This window comes from Drosophila grimshawi, unplaced genomic scaffold (genome assembly GCF_018153295.1).
Source record: "Drosophila grimshawi isolate 15287-2541.00 unplaced genomic scaffold, ASM1815329v1 contig_1369, whole genome shotgun sequence".
NCBI classification, from domain to species: Eukaryota; Metazoa; Arthropoda; class Insecta; order Diptera; family Drosophilidae; genus Drosophila; species Drosophila grimshawi.
In genome coordinates, this window is record NW_025062891.1 from 6,100,757 (window position 1) to 6,114,632 (window position 13,876).

At 38.6% G+C, this 13,876-nt stretch overlaps 1 protein-coding gene across 2 annotated transcripts; it reads right to left on the reverse strand.

Moving 5' to 3' along the window:
• Positions 1–527: 527 nt before the first annotated feature.
• LOC6559804 (coronin-1C-A) lies at positions 528–13,760 on the reverse strand. 2 transcript variants are annotated; one of them, XM_032734186.2, is made up of 7 exons: positions 13,620–13,760; positions 5,876–6,383; positions 3,858–4,124; positions 3,378–3,791; positions 3,030–3,323; positions 1,748–1,948; positions 528–1,675 (listed from the first exon to the last, which is right to left on the reverse strand). In XM_032734186.2, the coding sequence occupies exons 2-7, from the start codon at positions 6,071–6,073 to the stop codon at positions 1,397–1,399; spliced, it is 1,653 nt and encodes a 550-aa protein (XP_032590077.1). In that variant the 5' UTR covers positions 6,074–6,383; positions 13,620–13,760; the 3' UTR covers positions 528–1,396. The 2 variants fall into 2 exon arrangements, with proteins under 2 accessions (XP_032590077.1, XP_001987611.1); XM_001987575.3 differs by having other exon boundaries at positions 1,748–1,927; positions 13,620–13,684.
• Between the last annotated feature and the right edge of the window lie 116 nt (positions 13,761–13,876).

Below are 13,876 nucleotides of genomic sequence, written 5' to 3' on the forward strand. Positions count from 1 at the left end.
TCAAATTGCTTAGAGCTGTTCATTACTACTTCCCGACTTTTATGCTTAAGTGGATTATTGTTTACTTTTATTTACCGCTTTCGAATACAGATTTGAATGCTGGAGTTTCATACGAATGCTGATTGGGGCAGTTCAATAAGTATACAAAATTTGTGGTGCTGCTCTTGATGGCGACATCTGTTACGTTGATCAATTTATATGCGATATTTTGAAATGATTCCGATACATAATATCGATATGATAATATGGCAATATTTGCAATCAAAAATGAAACAGTCTGGCCATATTAATTTATCTATGTGACCGTCTGCAATCGATCTTAACAGTCGTTAATTCAAATGAATAAAAACTGTATATTGTTGTTGTATAATAGTTTATTCCGTATCAAATTGTAAATTATTTATACAGAATATTCTAGGTATTTATAGTCAGCACTCTTACAATTTTTGTTTTTGTTTTTCGTTTGATCGTTACACAATCGTTAGGCGTACTTTATCTCAACAATTGGAAATACAATATCGACAGTATTTTGAAAATGGTTCGTTGGTTTTCTTTCATTTATTATTACAAAATACAACTTATTATTAGTTAGAACGAGAAAAATGTTTTATGAAAGCGACGGCGGTATGGGGTACAAGTTAAGTCAATTTTTTTCCATTCTCTTTTTGCCTAATGGTTTGTTATAAAAGCTATTGTCATGAATATATTGCCTCGATTAGGGTAATCATATATATATTGATATATATATATATAGTATATATGTATATGTATAGAAAAAGTATGTAAATTGGTAGGTAGGTAAATAGCATTAATTTTAGATGATTGCAATTTAGTCTATATATTTTGATTTTTGTTTTTTGTTAAATTTACAACAATTTCACATTTTGCGTTACACAAAAAAACACAGCTCGAAAGCAAAGACAACCCAACCAGATGGATGGGGACTTTGACTTTTAACTTCCGATTCGATTTTGGGCGCAACTTGTAGGTAGTTCGTTAGGTTTCACTATATATTTTTGGCAGGATATTGTGTGTATATATGTTATATGCGTTCTGCTTTGATTGCTGTGTGTGTTTTGCTTTGTTTTGTTTTGTTATTCATTTATATTACGCTCAACTCATTTCGCTCGTAAAAAGACCTAATATTAAATTATATAAAATAAATAATCGAAATCATAATCATAGACGACGACTCTCATTTAGCGTGTACAAAATATAAACATAATTTTCCATTTAGAGAAATTCAAACGATAACGACGAGCTTCTTCAAGCAGTTCTCTCTCTCTCACTCTCTCTCTACTCTCTCCCGAAAACTCTTTCTCTCTCTGTAGTATCAGCTTTCATTTCCTGTGCTCCTCTTCTCTCTGCAGCTGTTACTCTTCCTCTCCAGCTCCGTTTAATCCTCATCGTTGTCCGCATTTGTTGCGGATGTGGACGCAGCATGATCATTGGCACTTTCACTAGCATGGCTGCTGCTTTCCGCTGCTGCCGCCGCCGCCGACGCCGCAGCAGAGGACTGTCCGCTGCCGTTTTTATTGCTATTGCGGGCATCCGTCTCATCGCCGGTGGCCGCCGCAGAGACCTTGGCCTCGAGGGCGCGAATGCGATTCTCCTGCTTCACAATGATCGCCTTCAGCTTGCGTATCTCATCCAGAATATTGCGATGATCCTTTTCCTGCAAGCAGCAGACGATTCAAATGTAAACAATTGCTATATATAAAAAAATGTATCTATAACTAAATGTTACCGTGAATATCGCTGGTGGTGGACCGTCGCTGGACTCGTTGTTGTTCGCGGATGAATGATTGCCACCAGCATAACTGCTGCCACCGCCGCCACCTCCTCGGGATGCGGACGTCTTATTCAGAATGTTGGCCTTCTTGCTGACGGAGAGCGTATTTCCGCCCGACGAGGATACGTAGCCGCCCTGCACAATGGAAACGCGATCCTGATTAGGCTTTTTAGAATCACTGTTCGTTTTACATTACAACAAAGAACAAAGAACACAACAACAAGCGCCACGCTGCGTGCGTGTTAAGGCAGTGTGTGTAAGCTGGTCAAATTTTTTGATTGCATATGTTTTCTTTTGTGGGTTGTGTGTACCATGGCCGAATATTCTACATAATGAACTTGGTGACAATCCCATCGAACGGGTTCATAAAATATAATCTTCACATTACTTTACAAAAGAGTTTCTAAAAGCCGTTTAGCTTTGAGCAGCGATAGCTGAGTGAAAAGAATGAACGTTTTCAGTTCTCTATGCAGCTGGCTAATATCATTTTATTAAAGGCAAGGTTCATATGGGGCTTTTAAAGAAGAATTATTAAATTAGTTTTATTTGGGTTTTTTTTTAATAATATATTAAATATTATTAAAGAAGTAATAAAAGGAAACTACTTGATCATTTAGGATTTTTATGTCTTTATCGGTTGGATTTTGATCTCTAGTCTTACCTGTCAAGCAGTTTAAGGTTTTGTCAAAGATAATAGGTAGAGGAATACCTCAGCTAGTTTTAATAAATTATTTGTGTAGTTTATAGAGACAGATTTGCTCAAGAGATTTCACAATACGAATCCTTTATCAATGTCAAAAAGATGTCATCAAGGAGTATCTTTGCATGTGTGTGTTTTTGCCGTTAGTGCGTATTGACAGAGTGTTTGAGTATGTGTGCGTGTGTGTGTGTGTTGTTGGCTGGGGCAAAAGGCTGACGAGACGACAGACAAACGTAGATAAAATTGATGATAAGGGAACACAAGAGAGAGGCAAGCGCATCCAAGCATAATACAAATTTTGTGGTAGCCACGCGGGTTGCGGGAAAGCAAACTACAGCAAGCCGTTTTGGAATACACTAATTGTTTTTGGCCCATGGCCAATTTACAGAAGATCAGGATCCTTGTACGCTCTATTGCTCAGTGGGTGGAGCGCAACTGTGGCGCCGAAGCAGGGAAGCAACGACGGAGCCGCAGCACGATGAGCGCTGTATTCCAAATGTGTGGAGAGATGCAGCAATCGCAACTGGTGCCACTTACTTTGAGCGAGAAGGTGAGCGGCTCGGCATCCTTGCCGGCAATCCATTCTTCGGCAGTGATGGCCGCATCCTCGGCCAGTGTGTCCGGATATAAGTCCTCCTGGAAGAGATCGGACTTGCGTGGCACCGTCATCGAAATGACCTGGCAGAGACCATTGTTATTGAGGCGATAGAATTTGGCTATCTCGCAGGTGGTCACATCACAGCCTCGCTTCGGCATCAGTCCAATGCCACGCTGCGGATCTGGCGTTTGAAATGTGTTGATGTAGTGCACAAACGGTGGCTCCGGCGTCACCTGCAAAGCATTCGTTCATCAATGTATACCAATCAATGAGCGGCAGCGACTCACCTCGAAATAACGAATCACAGAATCGCCCTTGCCGCACAGATAGATCAGATTTGTGTCCGCATCGTAGAGCGGGAACATGACACCGTTCGACGTGTCCAATTCGACCATGACGATGGGCTCGTTGAGGGCATCGGGGGCGCGCAGCGAATACTGACGCTCCGAGCTGCGATTGAAGCCGGTGGTGAAGATCAGGCCGTGACGCAAAAAGATCGCCCGTGTCGCCTTGGAGCCCTCATGGCACATCGCCTCGCTCTCCAGTTCACCGCTGCGCGGATCATAGATGCGTATCTTTTTGTCCTTGCACGTGGTGACCAGTTTGGAGCCGTCCCAGTTAAAGCAGGCGCTGTACACAATATCCGGATGCGAGTCAATGTGCACGAGTATCTCGCCAGTGCCCACATTCCAGATGACTACCTGCAATGCCAAATGACGTATCAGTTAAAGACCCAAAAATTGAATTGCAAGCCAAATGATGCTCACCTGATTGTCGGAGCCGGCAGTGAGCAGAACATTGAGCGCCGATGGATGCCATAGAACCAGACCGACGCGCCGCTGATGGAGCACCAGATCGACGACGGGTTCGGTGAGTGTGCGCGAGAGTCCCCCGTCGGGTATTTGCCACACCTTGACCACACAATCCTCAGAGCCGGATGCGATCACATTATCATTGTGCGGACACCACGCAATGTCTAGCACTGGACCTTTGTGTCCGCCCACCAGTGGATGATCCGCCGCAATGCGTCCAACCTGAAATGATTTGCAAATGTAAATTCTAATTAACGACACCGACCCATTTGCCATAATTTGTGCACAGCTTTATTTCTGGAATTAGCCAGCAATTCGCAATTCATAATGCTAAACTTCACGCCTGTCGCCTGCTGTCAAGATCTGTGCCCAATTCCCGCCTTATCTGGGTATCTGAGCGAGCGCAGGCAGGTGTTTTTGTGTAAAGTTTCCAATTAGTCGAAAAACAAACACGTGCGAAAAATAGACACTTGCATAAATTCCTGAGTTTCCCCCGAATTATTTGTTGAGCTTGCGAGTCTTAAGTGCCGAATAGTGATTTATCATTTGCATGACTGTACATACAAGTGTGGACGTGAGTGTTTTAACTGTATTTATGTGCAAGAAATGTGATTAGAAAGTGACTCACAATGAAAGCCTTTTTGGTTTACCAGATTAAATAAAACTAAACTTGATAGAATTTCGAAGAAATGGTCTGATATGTATATACATATAGATATATATATTTATGTCTGATGTTTTACTGTTGCTGAAATACACATTTCAAATGAATTAAATTTCAAGTTTATAACATTTTGGATAAGGTTTCAGGTTTGAGGTTGCTTTAATCAGATTTAATCAACAAGTTATTCCCAATCAGACGTTCATCAATAACAAGTATATATTTTTAATGATGAAGCGTGTCCATTTAATTGACACACCAAATTCGGATGCAGATTCGACTCGAATCCCATAAAGTATTCAAATTAGAGCGTGTGAAAGCGGCACCACATAGAAATCGGTGGCAGATGGTGGTCTTCATGGTGTCTTCAGCTTTCGTGGATGGCGGCGCACATTTTGCATACAAATTTGGGCCAATTAGAACAGACAATATTCAACAGACACTTGGCCAAATACTTTTTAACCAAATGCGCACCGATCGCGTTCAAAATTGGGTAGCCGAAAAAAAAAAAATAGATAAATATATATATATATATATATATAAAGATATTCTGCCCACGCAGTTGCTGCTGGTGCTGCTGCTACTGGTGACAGCTGAACGGATGTTCGATTTTGGCGCTGCCAAAAACTGTTCTCGTGGAAATTAATAAATTTTCCATTTTGCCATCGCTTAAGTAATGGGGCACAGATTGCATCGGCAGAAGCCAGGCCAAAATGCAATGATTATACAGAATATCATTTTATTTGTAATTCTGTTTTTTGGTTTTATTTTTTTCTATTTGTTTGCTGTTAAATTTAGACAATTTGGTGTGTCATGTTGGCCGGGGGCCAAAACCGAAAAGTGCGCCCAACAGATACGTTTAATGAGAAATTGAGAGCACATTATTCTCAAAGAGACAGAGAGAGAGACTGTCTGAGAGAGAGAGACAGAGAGAGAGAGAGAGAGAGAGAGAGAGCGCACGTCGATTGGTCGCATAGAATATATTCATAACTATGGGCTTTATTTATAAGCATAAAAACCACGCGCATGTTTCATGCCAAATCACTCGACGTCATTTCCTAGATGTGTGCGTGTGTGTGTAGATGTTGTGTAGATGGCAACAAGCCCGCAAATGGCTGCAAACATTTTGCACTGCGATCCCCTATAAATAGCCGGGCTCCATTGTGTCTATATAAAAATACTTTGGCCCATACGCACACACATACATATATAAATATATATATGTATATGTAAATATTTTAAAGGCAATGCAACCAAATTTGGTTGAATTTACTTTGGAGAGTCTGAGTTGATTAATAATTATAATACTCACTTTATTGTGTGGCAACACAATGAATGCACCGCCGCCCGCCGACTCCACAATTATGGCCAAGAATTTTGGATTGACCGCACAGAATGTGGAGTCCCAGCTGGACTTGGAGACGCGTATATTGTCGTAGCATTGCTCCCGTTTCAGCGACTGTCCATAGACGTGACGAAATTTTGAGCTGCGCACAACACGAAATGACATCTTTAACTCTGTTTTGTGGCTCTACTTCTTCTTCTTCGTCGTCGTCTACTTCTTCTTCGTCGTCTACTTCTTCTTGTGCTCGTTTGACCGATTCCCGGTTAGTTGAGTGTGTTTGTGTTTGTTGTTGTTGTTGTTGCTGTTGCTAGCCCCGTTATAAGTACTCCTCTGCTGTACTCTTCTCTCCTCTATGCTACGCGTCGTGCTCAATTTGGGCTAACTTCAGTTGTTGTTGTTGTCGTATTTATGCTGATGCGAGAATTCGTTGTAGGTCTCAATTAAAGTAGTTTTGTTGTTGCAGCGTTTTGTTTACCTGCGAAGATTAAAGATACAACTTGTAACTTGACTGTGAGAACTGAATGAAAATAGAAACCGCGTTGTGTATTAATTTTGAAAACAAGTACAGATCAAATGACAGGCAACTCATAACAAATATATTGCATATATCTATTTATTAGTTTTTTGTTGTTTTTAATTTACTGATTGCAAAATAAGGCAAAGTTTACTATTGAGTTTGATCAAAACATCGAGTTCTTAACAACGAATCTCATCTCACAACGACTACTTTCTATGGCAGTCATATCATATAGATGTCCGATCCAGTCATATATACTGTATGTATATCATAATTTAAATTACGGTGTGTTATTATTGTGATTGTTTTTACGATTTTTCAGTTTAGCTTAAGGAAACACCAAGATCAAAGAGATATAATTTATAAGATCGCTGCAGTTCGATAACTTAAAGCAACTTTTAATTATTTTAACAAATTACTTTTACTTTAATTATTTAACAAATTAGCACCACAAAAGTTAAGTTCTATTTTCGATTTATTTTTAAATAAAAAGTAATAGTTATACTTATTTATTAATTTCTAATTTTTAGCTATATTAATCAAATTCTCTTTTCAAACAATCAAAAGTTACATAAAAAAAGAACACAAGATATTCACTCTGGATATAAAAGATAACTTTAAAGAAAATCTATGAGACAAAACAATGACATACAAAATTTAAATATCCAAGACATTGTTCATGCATATTATATATATAATACATAATATATATTTTCAATTTTGCAGGCATATTCTAAGCGTTTATTTTAAACTTTGAAGATTAAAGTCTTTCACTGTGCACATAAAATACAACTTTTACTATTGCAGGAAGAAACTAACTATGGAACCAATTTGATTGACCACAGTTAAGAGAGAGAGCTAATATAATAATAATATATGCATATATAGATATATATATATATATAATTGATTTGAAAACGTAGTTACGATTCGCAATCGATAGATTTCCATTGCAGTTTCCACTTGCATTCGTTTTCCCCCCCTTGAAAATGGCATCGTTAGTTTGTCGATCGCGACTGAAGTCAGTGTTGTTTTTATTTGTTTGTTTGACAACCTCGATTTGTTTAATAAATTTGCATATTACGTCGGCCAGCAACAATCAGTAAACAGCAGCTCCGTTAAGCTGTGACTTAAGCTTATAAATTGTATGCGAAAGCAAATCGTTGGCATTGTTTTGATTTGTACTTTTTTGTATTCAAATGTTGCATAAAGATCAAACAAAGATATAGAAGGAAAAAAAAGAAAACAAACAACACACAACACATAGAAAAATGTTATGGCTGCAATTGAGGAGCCTAAGAACACTTTCACCCCGAATCGCACTTCAAACGGGTTTCAATTATCAAAAATTAAGGAGAAACTACAACAACAAGAATAACATTGATAGGTAGCAATAAGTTGCTTTTTATATGACATCATAACGCTGAAATAACGAATTGGCTGACAACAACACGTGAATTATGGCTACACAATCTGACAAAACAGAAAATAACCCAACCTCAGCACAACACAAATGAACTCTAACCAATTCGCCAAACTCTTGACTGGGGTTGGGCCCACAAATACCCATTACGAATATGGCCAAAAGGCTGACTAAACAACGGCGCGAAGCTTTCGTTTTTAATCAGTGGAAAGGAAAAAAAACAAACAAAATAAAAAAAAAAGACGCTAAAAGCAACAGAAACAAAACGCAAAGACGGCCATTAATTTATTAATATGCTCATTTTTCTGCTTTTCTGTGCTGAAAGTAATATATATATATATATATGAATATACATATTTGTATATATATGTGTAGAAATATGCTGTGGGGCACAATGAATTTGTCATTGACCCGCTAAAAATCATAAACTTTTTATATGTACACATTTTTAGTATTTATTTTCTTTTCGCTGCAAGGTAAACTCTGTCATGGAGTGTGTGCGTGCATGTGTGTGTGTGTGTGGGTGTGTATCAATACAGTCACTATCATTGGCGCTGCTGATAAATTATATCAGCTAACAAAAAAGAATGTTCTCAAAGCACTCATAAAACAGCACTCTAATATATATATATAATATTCTAACACTCAAAAAATAGCTCTTGAATTTGCTATAGATATATGTATATGTATATATATTCCGATCGAGCTAACTATACACATACACACATATGCATATATGCTTATACATATAGATGTGTGTGTGTGTGAGAGATTTATTTATGGTGTTTGTATGTCTCAACAAACACCTTCGCTAGAGAATTAGAATTTTTATACATTTCACAGCTTGCTGAAGGTTAAAACTTATTAATAGAAAATTCAATCATCTTGGGGTAAAATTCAATTTTCATATTAATACACAAGAATACACACACACACACACAGAGAGAGAGACGCACACACACTCATTGGCACACCCATTCATTGAGCGCCTGTAATTTGCCATTTTAATGTCTTTATTTGTTTGCAATATTTGTTCAACATTTATTTTAGATTGCTTCTTTTTGGCGTCTTTGGCATTTTGGCACAACTTTATTGTGGCAAAACAATTGCCGCACAATTACAAATTGCATCGCCTCGTCTCGTCTCGACTCGCCTCGCATTCCTTTAACTAGCGATAATGCCTCACACAAAACACATGTATAACAGCATATAAATAACGGAAGTTGATACAAAGTGGTATACTATGAGTAGCCAGCATGTAGAATTACTTGTTATATGCGGGCTCAAGACTGACTGCGGGCAGTGGAGGGGGAGTGCGGGTGGGTGGTCTGATTGAGAGCTCAACAAACAGAGACGCCGACAATGACAGCAAATACTGATTGTATACACACACACCCGCACACACACATAACAATGGCTTGCAATAGTTATTGATCAATGTTAGCTTGAAACATGATTTGTTAATGCCACTTGTCCTTGAGTTTATCTACTTGTAATAGGTACAAGTAGTATAAGCAATGCAATCATTTATCATAGTTCAACTGATAAGATATGCTAACTATTATTTTTATTATAAGCTTGTTTAATATTTATATTTTAACTTTCCTAAGCTGATAATGCTAAAGAATTTTTTGGAAATCGTTTCGTTTGTTGAATTTAATTTTTTGGATAACAGCAAAGAGTTTCTCCATGAAAAGAATTTTGATTACTATAATAATAATTAATAGTTCCAGTTCTGGGAGTATTCTCACGCGTTTCCAAAGGGCGTTAAAAATGGCCATTGAAATTATTATTTAGTGATTTTTAAAGACAACTTTAATAATAATAATTAGTTCTTCCAATTCGAGTTCTTGTGAAAACCATTTTCTCATCCAAAAGTGCAATTGCACTAATAATGAATTAATTTTTAAGAACACATTTCAGGGATGTTTGTAATATTGTTCAGAAGCTAACATAATAAGAACTTAAATAAAAAGATTTGCACTTTTAAAGTACTTCACTTGTGGAGATTATTTATTTAATCTCTACTTTTCTATCGATTAACATTTTTTTTAGTGTGATTGGCTTTCTTTTTTTTTGGTTTCTCCAATCTTTGCCATAAATGTTGGACCGTTTTAAATTTTCAAATTACCAGAATAATTATATACTTTTATGTTTCATTTAATTACTCATTTTAATTAATCATTGTGTGTAATCTGAATGGTAAAATGTACTTTGAAAATATAATTTTTTAAAATCTTTTTTAAATTTTGCCGACTGCTTTTAGTGCACATTACATAAATAATGCAAGCGGTATACTATTCAAATAACATATGAAGAGGAGCAATATGCGTAAGTATGCAATTGGGGTAAGCAGACTTATGGCACGCACTGTACTGGTTAGTATGCGCTGACTTCATTCATTCCATGACAGCTTCCAGAACCCATTTCTCAATACGATGCAACGAGCTGATCGGTTCATCATCAGCAACTGATGATTGCAACGCGTCAACAACGACGTCGACGTAGACTGGCCACAAATTGACTTAATGCTTGATTGCAAATCTTAACGCTTTGTCGAAACGCTGTTCACCGGCCAATTCTAATTGCTAACAAATGTTGTTGTGTTTTTGCTGCCTGCCTGCCTGGCTTCATGCCTGCTTGTCGGCGTGACTAAAACACCAAAGCACCCCCCGTTGAGGTGAGGGCAAGGGGGCGGGGACAACAGGAGTAATCGTCAATTAAGCGTTGTTGTAATTTTTCACTGCGCGCAATGCAATCGAGTGTAAGAAAGTAAGAAATCGAGTGTGACAAATGAAGCGAACAATAACTGAAAGGGGCAAAGGCGCAACGGGGCATGTTGGCATGGGGCACAAGTGGCTATGCTCCAATTGGCTGCTGCACAATGCTAATATGCGACCAGTTATAATCCCAACTGTCCAGCATCTAATTAGTGGACAACGGGCGGCATGAATGTGCGATGAGCAACAGCAACCAAATAACAAACAAGAGTACACTCGCCTGACTTGAAGATACCCTGCACCCCGCCATAACTGGACTGATATTCTAAATAAATGCAGTGTAAATGCAATCTAGATAGTTATACTATACCATCATTTGAATACTAACATTCCTTTTCTGTTTCTGGTGTAGAAAGTACAAAATTTGGTATCGAAATTAATTGTGGATTAAATTTAATTAAACAGTTATTAATAAATATAAAAAAATCCTCTAAAAACATGTATCCATTCAATAATTTAAAATATTCTACACATTCTACGAAATCCTCGATATAAGGCCAAAAAAGATATTCAATGCCATTCAAGAGTTATCGATAACATAACACTTTTCTAGCCTGAATTCAATGAAAAAGCTATCCATAATTTTTCAAATTCTATATGTATATATTAAATATTAAAGACATATATTTCTTTATTGGCTAACAAGAATCAAATTATGCGTATCCAGTTCTTAAGTTGACGCTGCTCAACGCAAAATATATTTTCTTAGTGCCGTTTAGCACATTTTACGACTACAGGGTATATCAATAACACTAAGTAGAGCTATGCGGTTTGATGTGTGATGCATTGTGTTGTAGGTGGCATGTCAAATGAATCATCATCACTGCCAGACGAGCGAATGCTGCTGATAAGCATCTACAGCTGCAGCTAGCAGCTACTGCTGCCCCGCTTGGCCTTATCAGCAGACTCACATCGATGGAAACTTTCGCCTGAATATCATTGTGAATGCAATGCTGCAGCAGCAGCTGTCAGCGTGGAGCTTGACGATGATGTCATCATTAGGCATTACTGTAATTACCAGTGGCATGCAGCAGCAACAACAACAAGAAAACCAGCAGCATATTCAACGTTTTTTGTGATTGCATTGCCTTGTTGTAGTTAAGTTCATCAAACTGCTGCTTTGCAGACGATTAACTCAAATCTTGACATAAAGCGCGCAAGTGTCTGCCGCGCCTGTCTCCCTGTCGTACTGCCTGCCACAAGCCACTTAGAGATGGACTTTCAAGTGACAAACTACGACAGTACTTAATTAGTGCCACTAAGCAGACAATATATATGTATGCATTGGCTGCGTTAGAACTTTGAACTCCCAACAGTGAGTGGTCACACTGCCAAAGTTGAATTTTCTAACGATTAGCCATTTATCGATTTATCGAATCGTATCAAATTATGTGTATATTTAAATTACGATTATCGTGTTGTTAGTAGTTGCAAAATCGTGCAAAGCACGCATTGAATTTAACATGCAACAAGGAGGGGGGCTTGGTGGGTGTCGGTGTCGCCGCCGCCGCCGTCGAGTGAAAGTGGAACTCTGCTGCTAAATTTAACTATGCATTGCTTGTTGTTGTTGTTGCTGCTGTCTTAATTGCACGACGCTTCTCCGTCTCGCGTCTACTTGTTGCTATTTCTGCTGCGTTTGCGCTTAGTCAGATTGGCGGCAGTTGTTGTTGTTGCTGTTTTTTTTTTGGACACTGCCACTTAATTTGCATACATATTTGCGCAGACACACACACACACACGCACACTGCATGCGTTTTTCATTTATATATTGTCACTAATTGGCGTTTGCAGCGTTTGTTTCTTTTTCGCCGTCGTCGTCGTTGCTTAACCCATTTTTGGACAACAACAAAAGCAATGACAACGCCTGTGACAACAGCAACAACAAGAACAATAACAACGACTGTGCGTGGGGGGCTTTCGTGCTCGCACGCGCTCTTCTTACACTTTCTAAGAGAGCGCGACACAGACACAGATGCTGACGCAGACGTAGACGCTGCTGGAGGTCGTTTGTTTTTCACACTTGTTTCACACACACACGCATACGACACACTTGCACACGCAGCCTCAGCCAGTATTGCTGAGCTGCTGCAATGCTACGCTTTGGCCAACTTGAAGCCACGTTTCTTTTGGCGTAATTGCCACAATATTTCAATTGCGGCTTATCGGCTGCGTTTGCGCCCACAGCTCAACATCTAAATAATAATAAAAGAGAGCACGCATTTTGAGACACCCCCGTGCGTTTTTGGTTACTTGTTGCTTCCAGCAGCAGAGCAGAGCAACAATTGGGCGCGCGCTCTCTCTCTCTCTCTCTCAGAACTTTATAAACAAGCCGGAAAATGTGAGCACAAAAATTACAGCTAAAAGCGATATAAAAAAAGAACAATTAATTTAAATGTAGATGGTAGATATGTGTGTGTGTGGCTAAACACGCAGAAATCTTGCTTGCTTGCTTTCGTTTTGTTTGCTTTTCTTTCATTTTGCAACATTTTTCGGCGTTCGGTCTTTTTTTGTTGTTGTTGTTGCTGTTCACAAGACGCTTCTCATTTTTATTCCCTTTTTTGGAGTGTTGCGACTCATATAACACTGTGTGGGAGCGGGAGCGCGAGTGCCAACATTTTATAGCCGCACTCTTCACATGCATTGCGCTCACCACTCAAACACGCACACACGTACAAGAGCGCGCGCACACACACGCATACACACACGCACCACACACACACACACAAACGCAAAAACACAAACATTGTCGCACTTATTTTATTTGCCGTGATTTGAATGATTTTGTAATACGCGCGTTGATTATTTAAATGTAATCTTATTTTAAACTAATCAAATATCAATAACAAATCATTTTAAATGGCTGCCACTTGGCGTTTGCTAGTAAAAATGCCACAAATGATTCATTGACATTTTTTGTATTGGAAATGCAAAAGGTTGCCGCAATTGAAAATTATACAAAATATCCACACACACACTTGAAAGAACACTCACTTTAATTTAGCATTTATGCTTGATATTTAATTGAGAATATGCAATATTTAATTTCGCACTTTGTTGTGAACTGTTTAAGAATTTGCGCTTGCGAGAAGACGAAACGTAGCAAAACGCCGACGAGCGAGACGAGAGAAAACAAAACTGAACAGCTTAGCAGTGTGACCGTAGGCAGAAGAGTGAAATAATACGACACTAGAGCTGCCAACTTGTTACAAAAATACTAAGTTCATATAGTATTTCTAAAATACTGGTCT